General features: G+C 36.0%; 2 protein-coding genes across 3 annotated transcripts; both read left to right on the top strand.

Moving 5' to 3' along the window:
- Positions 1–562: 562 nt before the first annotated feature.
- On the top strand, positions 563–1,043 carry LOC120217992. The gene has a single exon (XM_039215008.1). The coding sequence runs from the start codon at positions 630–632 to the stop codon at positions 1,041–1,043; it is 414 nt and encodes a 137-aa protein (XP_039070939.1). The 5' UTR covers positions 563–629.
- A 2,800-nt stretch (positions 1,044–3,843) lies between these two features.
- LOC120217943 (E3 ubiquitin-protein ligase KEG-like) lies at positions 3,844–24,229 on the top strand. Of its 2 annotated transcripts, XR_005525204.1 has the most exons (17): positions 3,844–4,903; positions 13,624–13,986; positions 14,108–14,338; positions 14,510–14,635; positions 14,732–15,068; positions 15,163–15,320; positions 16,669–16,826; positions 17,639–17,760; positions 17,915–18,049; positions 19,447–19,571; positions 19,732–19,836; positions 19,932–20,165; positions 21,259–21,592; positions 21,724–21,912; positions 22,033–22,338; positions 22,585–23,903; positions 24,012–24,229. XR_005525204.1 is itself a non-coding variant. In XM_039214967.1 (16 exons), the coding sequence occupies exons 1-16, from the start codon at positions 4,098–4,100 to the stop codon at positions 23,818–23,820; spliced, it is 4,965 nt and encodes a 1,654-aa protein (XP_039070898.1). In that variant the 5' UTR covers positions 3,844–4,097; the 3' UTR covers positions 23,821–24,229. The 2 variants fall into 2 exon arrangements, 1 of the variants encoding a protein (XP_039070898.1); XM_039214967.1 differs by having other exon boundaries at positions 22,585–24,229.
- Positions 24,230–25,834: the final 1,605 nt, after the last annotated feature.

Raw genomic sequence — 25,834 nt, 5'->3', positions numbered from 1 at the left:
GTGACGAAATTTGATGGTAGAGTTTGAAAATATCAACTTAAAACTTTAAAAATTTCATAAGTTTAAATTAAAATTATAAAAGGTTTAGTTTAATTTTTTCTAAAAATTTAGTGTCTAATTAAAAATTTTGACAGTCTTAATGAGAACTTTTAAAAGTTATGGTAGGTGGTTTAATTAAAATGATTAAAAAAAATTAAAATTTAATATAAATTTTTAAAAATTTTGAGGGAATGACTCACTATTTCCTCGTGTTCTGTCACTATTTATAATTATCTTATACTGTTAAAAAATATTAAAATTACATTATATTTTAACAAAATTAAATTTATTAAATAATTTTAGTGATAAAAATAAATGTTATTTTTAAAATAAAATATTAAGTTTAAATAATCATTTCTATATATTATCATTATCTCTTTCAAAGGTTAGATATTTTGTTCATTTTTTTTTGTATCTCCTTCCTCGAAATCAGCTTTCGTACTACAACGTATAACCTAATTTTTTTATGCTTATATAAACCCTAAACCATACTTGTATTATTTCCCACTTCATCCATCATACCTTCTACACATTCACTCCCAATATTTGTATCTAAAATACAATTATTTTCTCTAAATTTAACTTCCTTCATGGATGTACTAGGCGTTCGTCAAAGGAAAAGCAATAAGAAGCACTCCAAGAGAAGGAATTCTAACAGAGATATCAAAGTCGTTTATATCTCGAGTCCCATGAAGGTGATGACATGTGCCTCACAGTTCCGAGCTTTGGTTCAAGAACTCACCGGGAAAGACTCCGATGCTGCCGTCCGATTCATGGACGATGATGACAACGTCTCCGATAATTCTCCTACCTATTCCAGTTCAGCGAGGGTTCATGGTGATGGTGTTCTTGGATTGCCTTGTGCAATTTTCAATCACGGGTTCATGTTTGAATCATTTGATGATGAACTTATTTCGGAAGGAGATTTCTCCAGGATGCTTACATCAAATTTGTCTGACGATCCTTCTCATATCGACACTTTTAGAAGTTTTGGGCCAAATTAATCATAATTATATATGTATTTAGTTACAATATAGTTTGAGCTTGTAGTTTATATATAATGCATAAATTGGCATGCACCTATTCTTTCATATTAATTTATCTGAGAATTTCATTAAAGTCTGATTTGTTCTATTCATATAATTTTGATTAATTTTTGGCATTTATTTTTAACGAATTGAATTGTGCGTTCATTGACTATTTATTACTCAATAGGAAAGTAAATAAAAAATTAAATTATCAAATAAAATGTTTATACTTACCAAGGTATATTGCTAATTTCATTTTTTACAATTTAAATACATATAAATCACTCTTATTTTCCCTCTTTAAATTCATCTATATATAGAGCATACTATCGGCCATTTTACGTTCAAAACTACATGGAAATGACAAAAAGTAACTAATTGTTAGTTATTTAGTTTGTTTAGTAAGAACCAAATCTTTGTTTTAAACAAAAATTGAGAGCGAATACAATATAATATATGTTCGAATTGATCATTAAATAATGGACCAAATTTATTTTTCAAATATTTTTATATAAATTTTATAAAGTTATGATGTTGATTAAAATCAAAAGTCAAAGTGAAGGGATGGCTACCCTAGAGGTACTCTAATCTACAACATGATGTATTTTTCATAACACGAAATTAGTTTCTCGTTAGAAAATATAAAATGAGTTTATTGATTGATAAACGTTAGTGGAATACTATTAGAATAATATCGATACTAAAATATAATTTTGATTATTTAAACTCGAAAAATCAACTATGTTGACTCCAAATCGATTTATTTGACCACTAAATCAATACCTAAGACCATTAATACATCCCGTGCATCAATATACAATATAATAACTTTCAACATAAGAATCATCCCACCAAATGCACGATCAAAGATGGGAAAAGCGACAAAAATTTGATTTTCCTCTCACAAGGGTAAAATTACACCTTTGGGTCCCCACACTATCATCCCTTGCCCATAAACACCCTTTGGGCTTACCAATTGGGCTCAAATTCTGTTCTAACAAGGCCCGGAAGCCTAAATCCACTCTCAAAGTAGCTCATGTAAGCCCATAAAAAGTAGCTTGACTTTTCGAGTGATGCACGTGAAAGCAAAATGTAGGAAGCCTTTGCCTCTAATTGACAACAAAAGGATTATCAAGTCCTTGTCCTAAAAACTAATTCTTGAGACACGGATCTTAAGAGGTTAGATGTTTCATATATATCGTCTGTGTTCTAAGGATTTAGTTTTATGCTTTAATCTAATTAGGAATCCTATTTTAATATTATAATATTTAGTTAGAAAAATATGAACGATCTGAAAATAAATTTGATCAAATTATCCTTTTATTATATTTTTTTTCCGAACATTCTTTTTAACCAGCTTTCAAAGGGCTGTGTTGCATGTATCTTCATTCCCCGAGACCCTCATTTTAAATAAGTCATATACTTTTAAATATTTCAATTTCATCTCCAAACTACGACTCTCATTTTTAAATTAGTTTTTAAACTTTTGAATATTTTAATTTCATCCCCAAACTATGACTCTCATTCTAAAATGATCCCTAAGCTTTTGAATTTCCCTTATCATCCCCAAATTCATCCAAATATGTAATTAGTTTCAATCATAGTTTAGCCTAAGTTTTATTCTTTTCAAACATATAATAATATAACTTGGCCTAATGATTTTATTAACAAGAGATGCTATTAGTATATACATATAATTTTAGATGATTTGAAATGTTCAAAAAGTTTAGAGATCAATTCAAAATGAAGATTATAGTTTGGGGATGAAACTGAAATATTCAAAAAATTTGAAGATAAATATAAAATGATAGTCATAATTTAAGGATGAAACTAAAATATTTAAATATTTAAATATTAATTCAAAATGAAGATAATAATAAAAAGACAGTTAACTCAAAAATTGAGATGAGAAAATGATTCGCAGGTGTTGAAATTTGAAAAATTATAAAATACCCCCTTTTATTTGCTTTTCATTAACACTGTTGGATGATCAGTGTAGTGACTATTTATAGACATGTAATCGCACTAAACAAACATGAATAATAACATATTTATGTTCATTGGTTTAACTTTAATCGAATAAAAAATAAAATATAAACAATTAAACAAATATAATTTTTTATTTATATTCGTTCGTTAAAGAATATAATTTATTTGTATTCGTTTATGTTCATTCGTTAAAATGATAAACGAACGTAAACAAATATAAATGGATAAACATAAAATGCAACTTTCTTTTAAATTAAATAAAAATTCTTAAAAAAATATAAATAAACGATGGTAAATATAAATTTAATTAAACATAGGAATATAAATGAACGAATATAAACGAATAGATTATCAAATATTTATGACCGTAAATGAATGAAAGTAAATTATTTATTTATATTTATTTATTTAATTAAATAGATATAAAATATTATTTATATTTATTCGTTTAATAAATAAATGAACATAAATGAAATTTGTCATCAAACAGTTCACAAATAATTCTTTAAAAATTCAGTCCGTTTACAAGCTAGTTATTTGGTTAATTCGAGTCAATAAAATTAAATTAATTCTATAATGTATTAATAAGGGAAAAAGAAGAAGAAAAGTAAGCAAAGAGCAGGAAAGGGGTTGGTGAGAGAGTGAAGATAACAAGTGGAACTCAATTAAAAGTGAAAACAGCTTCGACGCCCTCTCTTTCTTCCTCGGCAGCCAAACTCAAACCCCAATTTTTATTTATAATTAAAAAAATTAATCCTTTCCTTATAAAACCCTTGATCCTTCTTAAAAAGCCTCTCTTCTTCCTCTGCCTCTTTCAATTTCTGCCCTTTCCTTTCCTTTTTCTTTTAATTTTTCTATTTTTATCTCTTCTGTAAACCCTCATTCTCCTTTTATTGGATCTGTCATCCCCTCTCCTCTCTTGATTATTTTTTTGTACAAAAAGATCTTTTTTTTATTGATATTGTTAAATCCCCTGTTTGGTTCCTGGGATTTTGTTTTCTTCCTGTTTTTACTTTCTGGGAAAGTAAAGAAGAGGGAAAAATGAAGGTACCTTGTTGTTCAGTTTGCCAAACGCGGTATAACGAGGAAGAAAGAGTTCCTTTATTGCTTCAATGCGGCCATGGGTTTTGCAAAGAGTGTCTTTCCAGAATGTTTTCTGCTTCATCGGATACTTACTTGCCCTGTCCCCGGTGCCGCCACGTGTCCCTTGTCGGTAACTCTGTTCTGGCTTTGAAGAAAAACTATGGGATTTTAGCTCTTCTCAACTCGAACACAAACTCAGCTGGGTCCAACTCGAGGAACGATTTCGATTGCGATTACACGGACGATGAAGGAGATGGCGATGACGAAGAGAGGGAGGATGATGATGAAAACGGGGATTTCTTCCATGACTTGGCCGGTGGTCGGATTAGCCGCGGGTCCCACGCTTCTAGTTCTGGTGGTGCTGCCGCCGCGGAATGCGGGCCGGTGATTGAACTGACAGCTCATCCGGAAGTGAAGTTGGTTAAGAAGATAGAAGGAAAATGGACAGGGAAAGGAGGGGGAGCAGGAGTGGAAACATGGGCGGCGGTGATTAGTGGAGTATGCGGTGGAGGAGGGAGGCGCTGCAAGCATAAGGTGGCGGTGAAGAAAGTAGGGGTCATGGAAGGTATGGATGGGGAATGGGTTCAAGGTCAACTTGAGAGTTTGAGGCGTGCATCAATGTGGTGTAGGAATGTTTGTACTTTCCATGGAGTTATTAAGTTGGAAGAGAGTAGTTTGGGGATTGTTATGGATAGGTGTCACGGATCGATTCAATCTGCAATGTTCAATAATGAAGGGAGACTTACTCTGGAGCAAGTTCTAAGGTTTTGTTTCTATTTTAAACTTGGCCTCTTTTTTTTTTTCTTTCTTTCTTTTTGTAGTTGAATCTTTTAATATGATATTTTGTTTGGTATTCATTGTATGAAATATTTTTAATTTTGCTGGTTTTGCTAGATGGTATTCTAAATCTTATTCTATTTGTTAACAAAACATAAGATTGATAGGTTGTTTGTAGGCAAGAGAAAAAGGTGTTATGTTCCGAGATTATATATTGTTGAGTCTGAATGAACCTTAAGGTTTGAGCTTTCGCACTGTGATATTCTTTATTGTGTTCAGAATGTTGGTTTTTGTTGATTTGGGCAGATGCCGAGCAGATCTTTATGTTATTTGTGTATTAAATATTCTTTTTATCATTGATGTGCGGAAAGTTGTTGCAATATGTTGGATTGTGTTATTCAATAGAAAAAGCTTAACTTGCTAGATGTAGTGTATTTTTTTTCTTTTAGTTAAGATTTTTTGTTCTTGCATTGGAGATTTCATTTGTTTACATCGAATGAAACTTTACACCTTATGGGAATGATTGTAGGATGATCAATCTATTACCATGGAGCCGAAGATCGATAGCTCAAATATTTAACTTTTCTCTTTACCTTCACTTCTAACGTGTATGTGCAGATTCTGTGCAGAAGTTGAAGGAATAGAACATTTTAACTGTAACCTGTTAATTGAGAATTCTTTGTTAGAGTGCTTGTTGACTTGACATAATTTGTGTATGAATCTTCTACTCCGTATCTGCACATAATGACTTAGTGATGCCTGTAAGCTCTTTATTTTAATTGGGATTCCTTCAAGTTTTAATGTCTTGCAAGTTTAGACAAAGGAATACTCCATGATTCCCAAACTAAAAACATGAGTGAGAAAGGCAGAGAGAGAAATAGAGAGCTTGTGACAGGCCGTTCATCTTACGATAAGGAATGAACTGTTTTCGTAGACAATCTTAGTAAGAGAGTTACTAGAAGAGAGTTAAGAGAGATCTTCGATATTTATGGTCGTGTTTTAAGGGTCTATATTCCAAGTTTTATGGTGAAACCAAATTATAAGTCATCAACGTTTGCCTTTGTGCAATAGGCGATGGAGGAAGGTTGTAGAAGAGCGATTCAGAATGTCAATGGAACGCTGATAGATGGGAAGAGAGTCTCAGTGGGGGTTGCAAAGTATAAGAAGGAAAGGAGAAGAGCAACTGATGACAAAAAGTTCCAGGTGGAAGGAAATAAGCATGTGCGAGGGGAGGAAGGTAGGCAGCAGGTGGTAATGGGAAAGCCGAGCAGCCCGAGGGACGGCAGAACGTATAAGGAGGTGGTGAATGTGGAGGAAAGAGCGGAGCATGATAGAGCGGGAGGACAAAATTTGAAAGCAAATGGGCTAAGGAATCTATGGGAAATGCACATTCCTTCTGAAGATTCAAGCTGGGTGAAGAATTCTTTAACAGGGGTTTTGAAATATCCCCTTCAGTCTGATATGGTGAAAAAGGCCATGGCGAAGGAGGGTTAGGAGGTCAGAATAGTAAGCTGTGGTTATGTTAAGAATGCTTGTATCGTTATATTCAGTTCTAATGAAGATTTCTTAAAGGCTTGGTCAAACATTAGAGAGAAGTTGTTCCTCTGGTTTAAGTGGTTATCTCCATTGTTAAACGAAGGAGTTCTATTGGCGTACTGCTTGGTAGAGTTGGTGGGGCTACCATTTCTTAGTTGGTCTGCACCTTTTATGTAGAAACTTGCAGGAATGTGGGGAGAGCTTGTGAGTATCATGGAGGAGACAAAGAATAGAGATGATCTTTCATCAGCGAGATTACTGTTAAGGGTTTTGAAGAATTCAAGCTGGGTGAAGAATTCTTTAACAGGGGTTTTGAAATATCCCCTTCAGTCTGATATGGTGAAAAAGGCCATGGCGAAGGAGGGTTAGGAGGTCAGAATAGTAAGCTGTGGTTATGTTAAGAATGCTTGTATCGTTATATTCAGTTCTAATGAAGATTTCTTAAAGGCTTGGTCGAACATTAGAGAGAAGTTGTTCCTCTGGTTTAAGTGGTTATCTCCATTGTTAAACGAAGGAGTTTCATTGGCGTACTGCTTGGTAGAGTTGGTGGGGCTACCATTTCTTAGTTGGTCTGCACCTTTTATATAGAAACTTGCAGGAATGTGGGGAGAGCTTGTGAGTATCATGGAGGAGACATAGAATAGAGATGATCTTTCATCAGCGAGATTACTGTTAAGGGTAGCAAGTCCTTTTGATATACCCGAATATACTTATGTAGGGTCATATGGAAGATCTTTTAAAGTCATAATCAATACGGGACCGAAGTGTAACAATTTCCAAGCTGGAATCGAAGATGAGCTGCAGAATTATTTTGATGATGGGAGTAGTGATGATTTTTCGAAGGAGGATGAAGGAGTTAACTCAGAGAAGGAAGAAGACAAGTGGGAGAAGTCAGTAGAGGAAGTAGGGTCAAAGGTGGACACGTGGTTACAGCAGGGTCAAGAAATTGGGAGGTTAGAAGGTGGCGGGGAACAATCTCTGAAACATAAGTCCCACACGAAACCTATCATTAATGGGTTGTCAGACAATTTTGAATTTGAATTTGAGTCTAATTCCTATAGAGATTATGCGGGGCTTGGGCTGCGAAAGGAAATGGATCAGTTATATCCAGCCCAATCTGATGGGGAATCATCTTCACTAGTCTCTAAACTAATTCCTGCTGGGCTTGCTGTTAAAATTAAGTGGGATGGACTGGATAAACAAAACAAGTTCCAGTCTCTTTATGAATTAATGGAGGATGATAGTTGCAATATTCTAGAAGAGGATAATGAGGAAGGCCAGGGTGAGGAAATTTCTGCTCGTGGTAAGATAGCAGAAGGAAGTTTCATGCAGGAGGATAATAATGTAGGATTTATGAAGAGCTCTAAAAGTTGGAAAATGGGACATTCAAATTATGCTTGTCTGTCAATTAGAAGTGCACCCGGTGGTAGGAGAGAAAGAGGTCGATATGCTAGAGTCTATAGAAGGTCAAGAAATAGACGAATTTGGTTAGGTGCAAATAACGAAACATAATTATTTTGTTCATAGGTTAATCCGAATCTAGGACAGAAGGCAAATGAAAGCAGATATTTTCAGCAGAGTTTTTCAGAATATAGGGGAATTGGACATGAAGAGGATATCAATTGTTCAATAGATGTTCAGAAGACACCGAATGTCCCATTAATTGGCAGTAATCATTCAGAGAGTCTGGCAGCAGCTTCTTACACTGCTTCAGGGTCACGATTTAATAAAAGAAGGAAGAGAAGAGTTCTAATCAGTGAAGCTTTGGAAATAGTTAATATTTCTACTGCTTCTTCATCTCATTTTTCAGGGTATATTTTTGGTGTTTGGTTTTTGAAGTCAGTATATGCAGAAATTTAGTATCCTTACTTGGAACATTAGAGGTTTAGGGAGGAGGGAAAATCTTTAGCAGTGGCAAGGCAAGTTAAGAAGTTAAAACATGTTATGATTTTTATTCAAGAATCTAAACTTGATCAGCGTCATGCGTCGATCATAAGGAGGATTGGAGGAAATTTGCTGAAGGGAGTGGTGGTTTCTCCTGCACAGGGGTCTAAGGGTGGATTGATTAGTATGTGGAATGAAAACGTTTTCAATGTCACTAACTAGCATGTTCATAGTAGGTTTATCGCATTAGTGGGGAATTTTTTGAATGGCCAAAAGGAGTTTGTCTTCCTTAATATCTATGGACCTGTTATTGAAGCTGAAAAGGAGGAATTCTTTGGGGAGCTGCTTAGTTATGTTAATTTGACGAATTTGCCAGTTTGTATTGGGGGTGATTTCAATGTGTATCTTGTTCCGGAAGAAAAGCAAGGGAGATCACAAAATTGGCATGCTATTGAAACTCTTAGATCATTTATACAAGCTAACCTTATGGATCTGCCTATGTCAGGAGGAATTTTCACCTGGTGCAGTAATAGAGAGTTGTCAACATGGGTTAGACTAGATCGATTTCTAATTTGTGGCAGATTTTTGAACAGCTTTCCTAGGATTTCACAATGCCTTTTACCAAAATCAATTTCATATCATAAACCTTATGGATCTGCCTATCAGGAGGAATTTTCACCTGGTGCAGTAATAGAGAGTTGTCAACATGGGTTAGACTAGATCGATTTCTAATTTGTGGCAGATTTTTGAACAGCTTTCCTAGGATTTCACAATGCCTTTTACCAAAATCAATTTCATATCATAATCCGGTCTTGCTGGAGGATGTTAGTCACAATTGGGGCCCCAAACCCTTTAGGCTCTTTAATTTTCTGTTAAAGGAGAAAGGGTTTGATGATTTGGTTTAAGGATGTGTGGTTGATGAGAAGAAGAAGAGGAATAGAGGGGGGATTTTTAGGTTGTTACAAAATGCGAAGAAGATCAGAAGCCTGGCAGCAGTCATTTAGGGCTGGCAGACTCCATTTCGCAGCTTGAAGTGAAAATAAACGAATTGGATTTAAAAGTCACAAGGTGGAATGTTGTCTAAGGGGGAATGTGATCAGTTGATTGAATTAAAAAATGAGCTGTGGAGATTGTTAAGGATCGAGGAAAGCATTTGGTGGCAGAATTCAAGAAATAGATGGATCAAAAACGGAGACACAAATACGAGGTTTTTTCACCTTACTGCTATGAAAAGAAATAGTGTCAATACTATTCATTCTCTGAAAATTGAAGGGGTGGTAATTTCGGATCCAGTTAAGATAAAAAACAGTGTTTATGAGTTTTTCAGGACTGCATACAACACAAAAGCAGCTTTTGAGGTTGAGGGTCTAGATTTTGATTTTATGAAAATATCAACAGTTCAAAGGGCTTATCTGGAGGAGGAATTTACAGAGCAAGAAGTGTGGAATGCAATTTCTTCTTCAGATAGTGCTAAAGCTCCCGGTCCGGATGGTTTTACCATGAGATTTTATAAGAAATACTGGAATCATTTGAAGGAGCAGATTATGGAGTTTTTTTCTTCAGATTTCTTTGAAGGAAAGGAGTGGGTACACGGGGTTAACCACACTTTTATTACCTTGATCCCAAAGAAAGGTAATCCGGAGAGTATAGAAGACTATAAACCCATTAGTCTTGTGGGCAGCCTATATAAAATTCTATCAAAAGTGCTTTCAAAGAGACTTATTTCTTGTGTCAAAGGTATTATCAGTCCTATTCAGTTTGCATTTATTCCGGGGAGACAATTGTTGGAATGTGCTTGTGTGGCCAATGAAGGAATTGACAGTTGGAGGAAACAAGGGCTTAAAAGGGGTTGTCTTTAAAGTAGACTTCAGCAGAGCGTATGACACAGTGGAATGGCAGATTATTATAAGATTATTGAAAGAGATGGGTTTTGGTGATAGGTAGTGTTCTTGGACCACACAATGTATTTCCACAACTTCTATATCGGTCCTAGTCAATGGGTCCCCTACAGAAGAATTTCTTATTGATAAAGGATTAAGGCAAGGATGTAGCCTCTCTCCTATTCTGTTCAATGTTGTTGGGGAATTGCTTCACAACTTACAAAAGCAGTAGATTTGGGTCTGTTTCAAGGGTTTTCGTTCAGCAATGATCAAAATTCCTTTAATTGATCACACCTTCAGTTTGCGGACGATTTAATTATATTCTGTCGAGCCTCTATTACCCAGATCAAGAATGTTAGAAGAGTTCTGAGGATTTTTAGCCTAATGACGGGGCTCCATCTCAATTAAGCCAAAAGTAAACTTTATGGTATTAATATGGAGAATGACTTACTTGAAGTGGGCGAGGATATTGGCTGTTCTATTGGCTCTTTCCCGCAGTTTATTTAGGCCTCCCTTGGGGGCAAAAAAGAATTCAGAGAAGTTGTGGGAGCCGGTCATAGAGAATTTTAGTAGAAAATTTTTGTAAGCCGTTGAGTGGTGGAGGTTTAGGAGTTGTTGATTTGAATCTTACCAATCGAGCGTTGTTGGGGAAGTGGGTATGGAAGTTTGCAAATGAGAAAGACTCGATATGGAAGAAATTCTTTTGTAGTAAACATAATGTGAGTTGTCATTCCTTGAATATAACTAAGGCCCTCTCTCATAAAGACTCGTGGATTTGGAGGGGAATTGTCAATAACTTCTCAAAGAAGGACTTCATTGGAGGGTGCCTTAGATCTCATGCAAAAATTCAAATAGGGAATGGAAAATCTGTCTCTTTTTGGAAGGATACTTGGCTTGGGGATTGTCCATTAAAATTTCTTTTTCCTAGGATTCTTGCACTTTCTACTAACAAAGGTGGCAATGTGGCTGATTTTGGTAGTTTTGACTTGAAAGGATGGGAGTGAAATATTAAAACGAGGAGGAATCTATGTGATTGGGAAGTGTTGCAGTTGGTTGAGTTATTGAACAGCCTTAAAGACGTTAAACTGATTGAATATTTGTAGGATTGCCTGCTGTGGGATGGCTTGGGGGACGGGCTGTTTTCTGTCAAAGAGTGCAGGAAATCTCTAGAGACTGTTTATGAGGATACATTTCAGTGGAGAAACTGTGTTTGGCTGGGATTAGTCCCTCCTAAAGTGGAGACTTTCCTTTGGCAGCTATCTCATTAAAAAGTTGTTGTTAGAATGGAATTGATGAAAAGAGGGTTACTATAGGGGAGAATACTCTCTGCCCTTTGTGCAACCTATGTGATGAATCAGTCCAGCATCTTTTTTTGTTATGTCAAGTTTCGTGGGAGCTGTGGAATAAATTAATTTGTTATTGGGGTATAAGTCTAGCTTTTCCATTTGTCACTCCTTCCTTACTTAGTTCTTGGTCTGATTTGAGGCCTTCTTCGGTTATTTGGAAGTTTATTCTGGGTGTAGTGCTATGGTCAATTTGGAGAATCAAAAATGAAATTATCTTTGATAATGGTAAACTAGACAAGCTTTCACTGTTTTTCACTGTTCGCTTAAGGCTAGCAAGATGGTTTCTAGCAAAAATATCCTCTTTCCTATACTAAGATGGATTCTTTAATTGGTGATCCTTCCTTGGCAGATAGTATCTCTGCTTCTAAGGAACTACTCAGATCTGGGTGCTGGTGGATTCCTCCTCCAGTAGATTTTTTTAAATTGAATGTGGATGGGGCTTTTAGTAGAGTTGGGAGAGTTGCTGGAATATGGGGTCTTCTCAGGGATTGGAATCGGGTTACACTTATCTCTTTTTCAGAAAATGTTGGCCCTTCTCATCCCTATTTAGCAGAATTGAAAGCTGTAAAAAGAGGCATTGATATCTTTGTTTCTTCAGAATGGTTGTTCAAGGGCAGACTCATTATTGAATGTGATTGCAAGCTTGTCGTGGATTGGATCAAAGATCAAGCTTTGGTTCCTCTTTCCCTTTCATATTTTGTTAAGGAAATTGTATTTATTGTTTCTTTTAGAAATTTTATTGTCAGGTGGATTCCAAGGTCTTGTAATTGCGAGGCTGACAAGCTAGCAAAAGAGGGGATCGGGTGATTATTTTGTCTGTTTCAGTTGGTGTCTGTTTCTGAGCTTAGAAGCTAGAGGAGTGTGTGAGGTCTTATGTTGTATGTAAAAGTGTTTTTAAGTCTTATGTAACTTGGCTTTCATTAATAAATTGAGGTACTCTTTTCCTCCTTCCGCTAGTTGGGCCTTACCTTACGGGTAAGGTTCACTAAGAGGGAGGTTTTTAATGAGACCTCCTATTCCTATCAAAAAAAGTTTAAATGTCTTGCCAAACGATATTTACAGCTTTAACTGAATAACATCTTTTATCTGAATTGGACTGGTTGTTTCTCTTGTTGCTTTAAATATTTTTGACAATATCATAATAGGCCACTTGACTTTTATAATTTGCTCTTTTATCTGAATTGGACTGGTTGTTTCTCTTGTTGCTTTAAATATTTTTGACAATATCATAATAGGCCACTTGACTTTTATAATTTGCTCTCGTTCTCCTCCTTCAACAGCATTTATCTAATTTGTGAATGACATTGCTGATAGAGTATAGTGGTCTGAACCAAACTTTTTTTTTCTAGTTTTAAAATTTTAACTTCTTGTGCCTTTATAACTTGTTAGATTGGTGATGCTATGAACTTCTAGGATATGCAAATAAATCAATAAGTTTTCATTATGATTGAAGTTTCCAAAGAAACATGACATTTTTAGGAGGGAATGGTTTTATTTGGGACAAATAGTGGAATTAATATTGTTTCTAGTAGAGAGATATTGGTAAAATTTATTTGAATTTTACTAAGAAATGCAATTGTAAAAAGCTCAAGAAGATAGGCAGATAACATGAAAAGTCAAAGTCAAAGTCAGTGGATTGATTTGAGGAATGAATCTTACATTTTTATTGACCATAGAAAATTTAATGCTATAGTATCATGTTCTGCAAAGATATGTGTTGCTTCCTTTCTCGCCCTTTTTAATGTTTTTATACATAAAGTTCTTAAATTTTGGTATCAGAGTTGCTGTATTTATGCACAAAAATATGATTTTCCATGTTTTTTATTTAATTTTTCCCCAATGTTGAAGTTGTTTGCTTTTAATCCTATTTGTTGGCTAATTAAAATCACCTATGATTTTAATATGTGACTAAAAATCACATATGGCATTAGTATGTGACCAACTTTTTTCTCCCTATAATTTGCAATGCTTGCCTTTTGCTTATCTGACATCTGGATAACTGACTTTTATCATGTGGTTTTAATGTTTTTTCATGATTTAACGAGTATTTGCTGATTGTAGATACGGAGCAGATATTGCACGAGGGGTGGCTGAACTTCATGCAGCAGGTGTCATTTGTATGAATATAAAACCATCTAATCTTCTTCTTGATGCAAATGGTCAAGCTGTTGTTTCTGACTATGGACTTGCTGCAATTCTGAAAAAACCTGCTTGCCGAAAAGCACGAACAGAATGTGATTCCTCCAAGATACATTCATGCATGGAGTGCACTATGCTCACCCCACATTACACTGCCCCAGAGGCTTGGGAACCAGTAAAGAAGTCTCTGAATCTGTTCTGGGATGACGAGATAGGCATATCGGCAGAATCCGATGCCTGGAGTTTTGGTTGTACATTGGTGGAAATGTGCACTGGTTCCATCCCGTATGTGGAGCAGCCCATTTTTATATTTTACTTTTCTGTTTCTTTTTCTTTGTACATGTATTTCCATGTTTTGATAAATGATATGGTTTTATTGTGACACAAGTTGAAACTCTTTATGCAGTTGGGCTGGTTTAAGTGCCGATGAAATCTATCGAGCTGTTATTAAGGCTCGTAAATTGCCTCCACAATATGCAAGTGTAGTCGGTGTTGGGTTACCTCGGGAATTGTGGAAGATGATTGGTGATTGCCTGCAATTCAAGCCATCGAAAAGACCGACATTTAATGCAATGTTAGCAATATTCCTCCGTCATTTGCAAGAGATACCACGCAGCCCTCCTGCAAGCCCTGATAAGTAAGAAATTATCATTTTCTTCCTTTATCATTGTTTGTGCTTCCTAGATAAAATCTAATGGTAGCCTTAAAAGAAGCGGATTCTTTTAGCATTGGTTGTTCATCTGTGTGTCTGTCTCTGTCCATAAAATTAGTTCATAGCCTTCAATAAATTTTGTTGGTGTATGCGCAGTGGCTTTGCCAGATTTCCTGGGTCAAATGCTGTGGAGCCACCTGCTGTGCCTGACCTGGAAGTTTTACCTGATAATCCTAACCTTCTGCATCGACTTATTTCTGAGGGAGATGTGCGCGGTGTGAGGTTAGTGCATTTCTTTTAAGACATATACTTATCTCTCATTTTTAAGAATGCTATATCTCTTACGTATTTCATATGCCCTTCTCTTTGTTTCTGCAGAGATTTTCTTGCAAATGCTTCATCTGGAAATAGTGGCAGCTCAATTTCTTCACTTTTAGAAGCAGAGAATGCTGATGGGCAAACCGCTCTCCACTTGGCCGGTAGGCGAGGTAGTGCTGAACTTGTGGAGACAATATTGGAGTATTCAGAGGCAAATGTGGATATTTTGGACAAGGACGGGGATCCTCCTCTTGTTTTTGCTTTAGCTGCTGGATCCTCAGAATGTGTCCTTGCTCTCATTAGGAGAGGTGCTGATGTTCAATCGAGGTTGAGGGAAGGCTTAGGTCCTTCTGTTGCCCATGTTTGTGCATACCATGGTCAACCTGACTGCATGCGTGTAGGTCTTATGTTAATTGTATATATATGGCTAATCTGTCTTGCTTGTTTTCAGTGTTTGAGTTATCTGGTTTGTGTCTCTAAATGTCTAACAGGAGTTGCTATTGGCTGGAGCTGACCCTAATGGTGTGGATGATGAAGGTGAATCTGTTCTTCATAGAGCTGTGGCCAAGAAATATACGGACTGCGCCCTTGTCATATTAGAAAATGGAGGCTGTACATCAATGGCTATCTTGAATTCCAAAAATCTGACGTATGTACTATGCTGCATACCACCAGTTTGCTTAGTTTTTGTTTTTCTATTTCTCTTTTCTTTATCTGTGTGAGCACTATACTATCTGTTTAATTAGTCTGGAACCCCATGAACCGAATCGTTGATTTAGCTTTGTGAAAAAACCTTGCTTGATTAACTTTAGGCTTAAAATAACCAGATTCCAGATACTTTTCCTCTTCAATTTATGCTTGCAGCTGATTCTTTTGCAGCTCTTGTTTTCTTTCACACTTTATATGTTACCTGTTATCTGTTAATTATATGTTGAACTTCTGGAAACCTCAAGACAAGATAAACTTGAAATTTTCAATAATCATTGATACTTTTGATAGTCTAATGCAGGGACATATAACTGGTGAACAATCTTTGTTCCCTATCATGTTTGCACAATTAGGGTTGTGTTCTATTATTGTGCCTGTATATAAATCCAGTCATCTATTGGTAGATGCATTTATCTCTAAACTTGTTTGTGATTCACATTACTTTATTGATATACTTAGCTAGTCGTTTTAGGATATATGGAAAGTGATAACAAATATGCAGTAGATTGGATTTTAAAACGGCAACCTTCCCCTACTATTTTCAGTGAGTTGGTGGAGGAAATTGGAGTTCTTGTTACTACAAAGGGAGTTGTTCTGAGATGGGTTTCTAGGAGTTGCAATATGGAGGCAGATAGGTTAGCTAAACAGGGAATCGGATGAGTGTTGAAGGCTTAGTGTTTACGATAGTGTTGGTGTGGGGTTAGGCTGATGGGTGATTTTTTCCCATCGCTATTTGTATTATGGTCATGGTGTATTTTCGAGGGTTAGAGTGTTATGTTTATCCTGTGTTTCTCAGGATCAGGATGTATTGTGTATCTTATGTAATTCTGGTTTATCAATAAAATGAGGTGCTCTTTTCCTCCCTCAATTAGTTTACATCAAATGTAAACTATGAGGGAGGTTCCTAATGAGTCCTCCTATTCCTATCAAAAAAAAAAAATATTCATTCAAAGTAATTCATTGAGAAAGAAAAAAAGAGTCGTAGGAATTGTTTCGTCATTCCATCTCCTGGATTTGTGGTTAAATCTCAACTTATCACTTATCTCTCTCTCTCTCTCACCTTTTTTTTGCTTTTGTTCTTTTGGGTTGCAAACATAAATATGCCATAAGTTAACAAATGGAAAAAATTATGATATAGAACAACTGATTTCAACCTTTCTAACCTCTTTGCTATCTGTGCTAGTACCGCTTTTGTTAGAATATACGATTACCATAAGTTCTTGCCATTTAATGTTTCATACCATTTCCTTCTGCTTAATGCTATGTTTCTTTCTTTACATTGTCATTAGACCATTGCATTTGTGTGTGGCAACATGGAATGTGGCTGTTGTCAAAAGGTGGGTGGAAGTTGCATCACCAGAAGAAATTGCTGATGCAATTGATATTCCTAGTCCTGTTGGTACTGCTTTGTGCATGGCTGCTGCTCTTAAGAAAGATCACGAAATAGGTAGTTAAGAACTCTCGATTCTTATTCTTTTAGTTAATGGTCTGAATTTTCACTCTTGAAAGTTGTGTCTAGTCAATTGTTCATTCTATGAATTGCTAAACAGGTTTAGGTATATTGTTTACTTAAGAGGCTATAATGTGGCGTTTCATATTGTTTATTATTTGTTATAAATTATTGGATTTTACTCTGGAATAGAAATTTCTACATGAAGTTACTGTTGGCTATACATAGAAAGAGTTCTTTTTCACCAGTTTTGTTTTTGGAGTTTATGTATATGTGCTTTGGCTTCTTGTTACCTTTTTACTTGTTTACTAGCTAGTTTACCGTCTGAATCCTATTCGTAGTTTTGATACTGAATGGTATTTGAATCTTCATAGATATTATTTTCTCTAGGACTTCACTTGATAAATATTTTATTCCCTTTACGCTATGCCATTTTTTAATTACGATTTAGGCTATGCCAAGAAATATGTTATGGGGTATCTTTCCTCCTCTTTCTTGTGATATTCTTCTCCCTATTGCTACAGCATTCAAGGTTAGCTGCTACAAAATTGTTATTATATCCTTGGTCACTTTTGTGGTCTTATATGGTTTTCTGTACTTTTAGCCCTTAACTCTTGATCCTTGTTTCAGGCAAACTGCAAATACTAAACCTTTCAACCATTTTGTTACTACCCTTGTTACTTGAAGGCCTGTTACAATACCTTGGTTTATTTTTTTACTTGGCAATGTTGTGTCCAACTTCTCTTAACCACATGAATATTTTTTATTCGGTAGTAATTAATTTTATTGATTCATAAAATTGCTTGTAGAGGGTAGGGAACTGGTGCGCTTATTGCTTGCAGCTGGGGCTGATCCCACTGCCCAAGATGCTCAACATGGGAGAACAGCATTGCATACCGCTGCTATGGCAAATGATGTTGAATTGGTAAAAGTAAGCTACATAGCTTCCTTTTTGTGAGTTGCAGTTATTTGCTATTCTTTTTTCGGTAATTTGATTCCCATGCATGCATCAGCGGTATGAGAAAACCTATATTCAACCAGATTTTGATTCTAGACAAGTTTCCTAATTCCAAACTGATAAACAGATAATTCTTGATGCTGGAGTGGATGTGAACATCAGAAATGTGCACAATACAACTCCTCTGCATGTAGCTTTGGCCAGAGGGGTAGCATCATGTGTTGGATTGCTCTTATCTGCTGGGGCAGATTGTAATTTACAGGTGTCTACTTTAATTTGCCTAAAATTCTTTGCCATGTCATGCTTATGCTTGTCTTTTCCAAAATAAGTTTAATGGATTATGAACCTTCTGCTAGGAAGCAAATAGTATTTGGTTATATATATATATATATATATATATCCCCTCATGTATGCATGATTTAGGCATCAACTGTATCAGGAGTTTATGCTTTATTTTTTTATGGTAGTTTGGGGTTTGCATGTCAAATCATTTTTCTGATTATCTTGGTCTGATAATGGTCTGATTTTAATTATAGTGAAGGACTCTTCTAGTTGGGAGTGGGACAAAAAACCTCTATGGAACTTCAAAATTGGGTGCTTAGCAATTAAAACAAACATAGTTCTTTGATTTACAACCAATAATCTACTTACGCAGAAAACCGTATGTAAATAAACTGAAATATTAGACTTGGAATGGCCAAACTAATTGACTATCTCTCAGTTAGACTTGCTAATTGAAGTTTATATGGGGGACATATATGGCAAGTGATGTTGAAAGGCCTATTTCTACTATGTCTTATCTGCAATTTGTTTTTTAGGAGAATGGTGTGTTATCATACTAGATATATTGGAACTGTGCCTTCTCGGAGTTTGTGGTGAACTGGAGGTTTTAACTCAAGGTTTATGGTTATAGAGAGTGGTCTAAGGATGATTCTTGAACTAGGGTTGGAGCTGAGTAGTAAATGTATATTTGGCATTAATTGATTGGAAGGATTTTGGAGTGTTCCTGATCTGGTTTACGAATTTGGTAACGTAGGATTAAATTTGGATTTGTAGAAGAGAAGCTAAGAAAGTCTGTATTGCGCTATTAAACATTTACCCCTTCTCAAATTGCTCAGGAGTCGGGAGTAAAAGCTCTTTAAGTTAGTGGAATTTGGGAAAGTAAAAATCACTGGGTGGACCACAATCTTGCTTAACATTTTTTTTTGATAGGAATAATAGGCCTCATTAAAAACCTCCCTCTTAGTTAGCTCTTGGAAAGAGTAACTATCGGAAGGAGGAAAAGGTATGTGAAGATGTCAAAGGCAAAGGCAAAAAGTAAAAATAAACTGAAAGCAAGCTACAAATAGCAAAAAGTAAAAAAACAAAGCACCCACTAGTTGTAGCGTAAGTGTTGAAGCAGTGAGTACGTAAATAAGGAGCAACCATGTATCTAATATTTATGTATTTATGCAGTAATTTGGAGAAAAAATGATGCTAAAATAAAAGTGGAATTACAGTTGGGCTTGAGATAAAGTAGACATAAGAGAAGAAAGGCATAAGTTTCCAATATTGTCTAACAAGGTTATCTTAGGGAAAAAAATGAGAATTGGAGTTGTTTAGTATGCGCTTTTCTTTTCTTCTTGTTGTCACTTATACCGTGTCTTTACTCATCACCAGGGTGATGAAGGTGATAATGCTTTCCATATAGCAGCAGATACTGCAAAGATGATACGTGAAAATCTTGAGTGGATCATTGTAATGCTGAGAAAACCTGACGCTGCTGTTGAAGTTCGAAATCACAGGTCAGTTCTGATGAATTGCCATGGTTTCTTCTTTTCTCATAAACTAATGCATGTCTTCTTCTCTGGTTTGATTTGTTTTTTGGGCATCAAATTTTACACTGTAGAATCTATATGTTGTGTCCTTATTGTTGCTAACACGGTGTTAATACATTAATGACAGTGGCAAGACATTACGCGACTTTTTGGAGACACTTCCCCGTGAATGGATTTCTGAAGATCTAATGGAGGCATTAACGAATAGGGGAGTTCATTTATCTCCTACAATGTAAGGAGAAGGCTTACGGTTACATCATTTTGCGTTCGCTCAATTATTTTTTCTTTTCATTTTATGATGCTTCTTGAGTTCTTAAACTTACTCAGATTTGAAGTGGGTGATTGGGTGAAGTTTCGAAGAAGAATCACTGCTCCTACATATGGTTGGCAAGGTGCAAGAGATAAAAGTGTTGGGTTTGTGCAAAATGTGGTGGACAGAGACAATCTTATTGTGTCCTTTTGTTCTGGAGACGCTCGTGTATTGGTGAATGAAGTTGTAAAAGTGATTCCTCTGGATAGAGGGCAGCATGTTAAGCTCAGAGCAGACGTCAAAGAGCCCAGGTTTGGACCAGTTTAGTTTTTATTTTGTAGTTTGCTGGGTTTTTGGCATGGATAGAGGGCAGCACGTTAAGCCATATGCTTTTCCTTTTATTACCTGGACTGGGAACTTTGCAAAACTCTTGACAATTAGGTGTTTTCCAGGAAGGTGTTTGCTATTTCCATGGTGTTTGAAAACTTGAGTCAAAATTGGAAATTGTATGTTTAATCTTAGGACAGTTAGAGCATTATAGTTCAATTAGGATGATATTTTTGTGGTCATTTTAATCTTCATAATCATATATCTAAAAATTAGTATAAATACATGAAGATGTTTCCCTGAAGGTATTCCCAAGTAAGAGGTAATAAAGTCAGCATAATGTTTCAATTATTTACCTCTCGTTTATTTCCTGTTGTAGGTGTGGTTCAAGGTGCTATGATGTCTTATGTTGCTATATGCATATGTTCTTTTCTTTTTCTTTTAATTTAATTATATAAGGCAAATAATAAACAATATCAAAACCTTTTGCATAGTGGCTGCTAAATTTGTACAAATATTGATGAAGTTGATCAACCTTTATATTTTTGTCCTCTTGTGTGTGTGTATGTGTTTTTTTTGGGGGGAGGGGTGGGTTGAAAGAATGTAAACAGGTCTTGAGGTAAATGCATTACCTTACTCGTAAAATCTTTTTGGAATCCAATTTCATATGTTGTATTTTTGGTTCCATCGGCTGAACTTCATTTCTATACTGGACACTATTGATCTTCTGTTATTCAGAAGATAGTCTTGTACTTGTGTGCACAGGGTACTTGCCTGAATTTATTCCTTGTCGAAAGGAAAATGAAAGGGTTCTTGCTTCCTCAATCGTTTCAATGTTTATGCAAGAGACCAGAATCCATTATGACTTATCTGTGGATTCATGCTCTTGATCATCCAATTCATCTTATTCAATACATTAAATGCCAGTAAAATAGTCTGTTAATCTACTGTTGAAGTTGTACTTCTGCCTTTTGCATGCTTGCAATCCTTTAACTGAATAGATTGGCTTGACCATTTATAACTAGTCTGTTTTTTCAGGTTAGTTTGAGTTAATAAATAAATTTGTTCTATCCTCAGGTTTGGCTGGCGTGGTCAATCTCGTGACAGTATTGGTACTGTCTTATGTGTTGATGATGATGGAATTTTACGTGTTGGCTTTCCTGGAGCTTCTAGAGGATGGAAAGCTGATCCTGCAGAAATGGAAAGAGTTGAAGAATTCAAAGTTGGGGATTGGGTTCGTATTCGTCCTACTCTTACAACAGCAAAGCATGGATTAGGATCTGTGACACCTGGGAGCATCGGTATAGTATACTGTATTAGACCAGATAGTAGTTTATTGTTGGACTTGAGCTATCTTCCAAATCCTTGGCATTGCGAACCAGAGGAAGTTGAGCCCGTTACTCCATTTAGGGTATATAAGAGACTTTAAACTTTTTTTCTCAATGGTGTTGATAAAGCTTTCCGATCTACTTTACGTTTTTCTCTTTAACTGAAACTTGTTTTGGATTCAAAGAAAAAGTAATATATTGTTTGATTTTATAGATTGGTGACCTTGTGTGTGTGAAGCGGTCTGTTGCAGAACCACGATATGCTTGGGGTGGTGAGACCCATCATAGTGTAGGAAGAATTAGTGAGATAGAGACTGATGGGCTTCTGATGATTGAAATTCCTAATCGACCAATCCAATGGCAGGCAGATCCCTCTGACATGGAAAAAGTCGAGGATTTCAAGGTAATAACCTGTCGTTTTTCTTAATGTAGTCATTGGACTATCCATTAAGGGCTTTTCCATTAGTTAGACACTTGAGGATTTTAGTGAGTCTTTATTCTGTATGTTTCCTGTTATGAGCAGGTTGGGGATTGGGTTAGAGTAAAAGCCTCAGTATCCTCCCCAAAATATGGATGGGAGGACATTACACGTAACAGCATTGGTATTATTCATAGCTTAGAGGATGATGGTGATATGGGTATTGCATTCTGCTTCAGAAGCAAGCCTTTTTGTTGCTCAGTCACTGATGTGGAGAAAGTGCCTCCTTTTGAAGTGGGACAAGAGGTTCATGTGATGCCTTCTGTCAGCCAGCCACAACTTGGTTGGTCACACGAAACACCAGCAACTGTTGGAAAAATTGTTAGAATTGACATGGATGGAGCATTGAATGTAAGTGTGCTGCTCATGTTTGTCCAATTTGTTCTTTCCATTTCTTTTTCTCTCTATTTTGAAGCAAGTAACCTGGCCTAATCTTTTTACCTGTCCATTTTTTTTTGGCAATTTCATTTTTCGATTTCATTGTTTATCCCCATTGAATTCTTTGGATGGCTTTTCTGGAGGTTCATGTTGGAGCAGCGTTGTCATTGTATAAGTGTTTAGGGGAATGCATATGTAATGTAGTGGTTTTCTCTGCAGGTCAGGGTTGCTGGCAGGGATAGTTTGTGGAAACTTTCCCCTGGAGATGCAGAAAAGCTTTCAGGATTTGAAGTTGGCGATTGGGTCCGTTCAAAGCCAAGCCTTGGCACTAGACCAAGTTATGACTGGAATACTATTGGGAAAGAGAATTTAGCCGTAGTGCATAGTATTCAGGAGACTGGATATTTGGAATTGGCATGTTGCTTCCGGAAAGGGAAGTGGAGTACCCATTTCTCGGATGTAGAAAAGGTTCCAAGCTATAAAGTTGGGCAACATGTTCGGTTTCGAGCTGGGTTAGTTGAGCCAAGGTGGGGCTGGAGAGGGACTCAACCTGATTCACGGGGTGTTATTACTAGCGTTCATTCTGATGGGGAACTGAGAGTTGCTTTCTTTGATTTGCCAGGCATGTGGAGAGGTGATCCTGCAGATCTCGAAATAGAGCCAATGTTTGAAGTGGGAGAATGGGTGCAACTGAGAGTAAATGCTAGCAGTTGGAAATCTATTGGTCCTGGTAGTGTTGGTGTTGTACAAGGAATAGGGTATGAAGGCGATCAATGGGATGGAAGCACCCTTGTCGCATTTTGCGGGGAGCAGGAAAGATGGGTGGGACCGACTTCCCATCTTGAAAAGGTGGACAGACTCATTGTAGGGAAGAAGGTGAGAGTAAAGCTATCGGTGAAGCAGCCAAGATTTGGCTGGTCAGGTCATAGCCATACAAGTGTTGGAACAATTGCAGCGATTGATGCTGATGGAAAGTTGAGAATATACACTCCTGTTGGCTCCAAAACTTGGATGCTAGACCCATCGGAAGTGGAGCTCGTCAAGGAGCATGAACTTTGCATTGGGGACTGGGTTCGGGTTAGGCCTTTGGTTTCAATCCCGACTCACCACTGGGGCGAGGTAACTCACTCCAGCATCGGGGTAGTGCATCGAATGGAAAATGGGGACTTATGGGTGGCATTCTGCTTTATGGAAAGGCTATGGCTTTGTAAGGCTTGCGAGATGGAAAGGGTCAGGCCATTTAAAGCTGGTGACAAGGTGCGGATTCGAGAGGGACTTGTAACACCGAGGTGGGGTTGGGGAATGGAGACTCATGCCAGCAAAGGCCAGGTGGTTGGGGTTGATGCAAATGGAAAACTAAGGATTAAGTTTCAATGGAGGGAAGGGAGGCCATGGATTGGGGATCCTGCCGATATTGTTCTTGATGATAATTTTGGCATAAACAGCATTTCATGATTCATACAGGTCTTTAAGTTTCGTTCCTGAAGCTTGGAGGCTCTGGGTTTTCACCTCTCAGCTCCATTACAGAAGGCAGGGAGGTAAGTATGTTTCCACACTGCATTTTCGTAAAAATTATCGCTTGAAACTCTATTATCCAGACTGCAGTTGGAGATTTAATTACAGGATTATTTATTGTTAATAAGTAGGGAGAGATGATGGATAGAGACAGAGCATGAGAAGAACCTGGGCTTGCCTTACTGTTAATTAATATAGACAAAAGCAGCCAATGAAAACAACAGTAGCTTTAGGTCATGTAATCTCGTAGATGAATGATGTTGGTAATTTATATAAGCTGCTGAGGTATATATATATATATATATAGAGAGAGAGAGACAGAGATGAATATGATCATTTATTAAATCTTATTTCGTACAAATTGAACCTTCAGACTTGGTACTACTTGCACTCGGGTTTGAACTAATGTGTTTAATACAAGAATGTTTTTTTTCCTTATTGTTTTCAGGGAAAGTAATAGGGCAATATCTGATCATTATTTGTGAAAGATGAATTGCTTGGATTGAAATATGCATAGTTTCATGAAAAGACGTATAAATTGCATAACGTTTCCACCATTATTTATACAAAAAAAAAAACTTCATATTTGAAAAAATACGGACTCACACTCGATTGTTTAGGGTTTAGTATGATCGAACACTTAAAAGAATTATTTTTTAAATAAAGATTTTAAAAAAGATAATTTTTACACTGTACTTTACTAGAGAAAAAACACGTTGGGTTCAAAAGGTAGTTTAGCACGAGGAAAGATTAGTAGTCTCGTGACGCCCATAATTGAAAATTTATAAATTCAAAATTAATCTAAAATATTATCCCTTTAATACATATTTATTTGATACTGTGAATGTTTTCCAAAATTAGAGGAGTTTTCAAATAACAATATTCACTATGTTTTTTTAAAAGGATGTTCTCTGTTTAGAATAATAAAGAAATCATACTCTGCTCTAACGAAAACATATCACCTAATTATTTTCTAAAATACAGAAACAGATATATTAACATGTAAATGTGTAAATAATGATGCAATTAGAAAGATATAATATGATCAAACAAGATAAATGAAAATGCATGAATTGTTTAGGGAAAATACTATATATGAGAATACTATAAAATATTAAAGTTTATTAGTTTTTCAAAGAATGGTCCTTTAATTCAAATTATTAGAAAAAAAAATTACATTCCAACAAATTTGGATACTATCTTCCAATTACTTTAATAAATGAATATTAACTTGATTTTATTTAATTTCTGAATCTGCAACTACATAAATAGGTACGTAAACAATAGGGATTAATCCCCTAATTTGCAAGGCTATGAATCCGATTGGTCCAATCAGGATCTGCAAACCATTGGTTGGGCAGAATTCATAAATGGGTCCAAATAAAAGTATCTGTCCTAATAACTATTCTTGAACAAAACATGTAGGCCTTAATGGCCCAAGTATACTCTTTGAAGTTTTTAAAAAATAAAGGCACTATAGCCCAAATATGACCCAAAACTCAATTCGAGATAATCAACTTTGAATTGGACTATAAACCAAATGAATTACTATGAGCTCAATAACCCATTATCTAAGATCTGAAGTCCAATGGCATTACCAAGGGCTTCAACCTTTAAATTAAAAGCTTAAAATCGAGACCCTAAATTGAATGCACACGACTAATAACATTGAAGCTAAAATCTTGAAAATACATGACTCGAAAATGATAGTTATTTAAAATCATTGACCCAAAGGCTCTAAAGGGCCCAAACAAAAATCAGTGTCTATAGATCTCTCTTTCTGCTCGTCGTTATGAAACAATAATATAACAAAGACTAGAAAGACGATAAATTTCATTTGATCAAGATAGGTCTTAAATTTTTTTAGTATAAATCAGTAAAAAGATTTAGAATATTTGAAAGGTCACTTCAGCACATCTTGAAGAAATAGGACTAAGTTTATTGATCTACTCTA

The sequence above is a fragment of the Hibiscus syriacus genome, unplaced genomic scaffold (genome assembly GCF_006381635.1).
Source record: "Hibiscus syriacus cultivar Baekdansim isolate YM2019G1 unplaced genomic scaffold, ASM638163v2 tig00110194_pilon, whole genome shotgun sequence".
NCBI classification, from domain to species: Eukaryota; Viridiplantae; Streptophyta; class Magnoliopsida; order Malvales; family Malvaceae; genus Hibiscus; species Hibiscus syriacus.
Note: the sequence above shows the minus strand (reverse complement) of the source record. Positions and strands in the feature narration are given on the sequence as shown.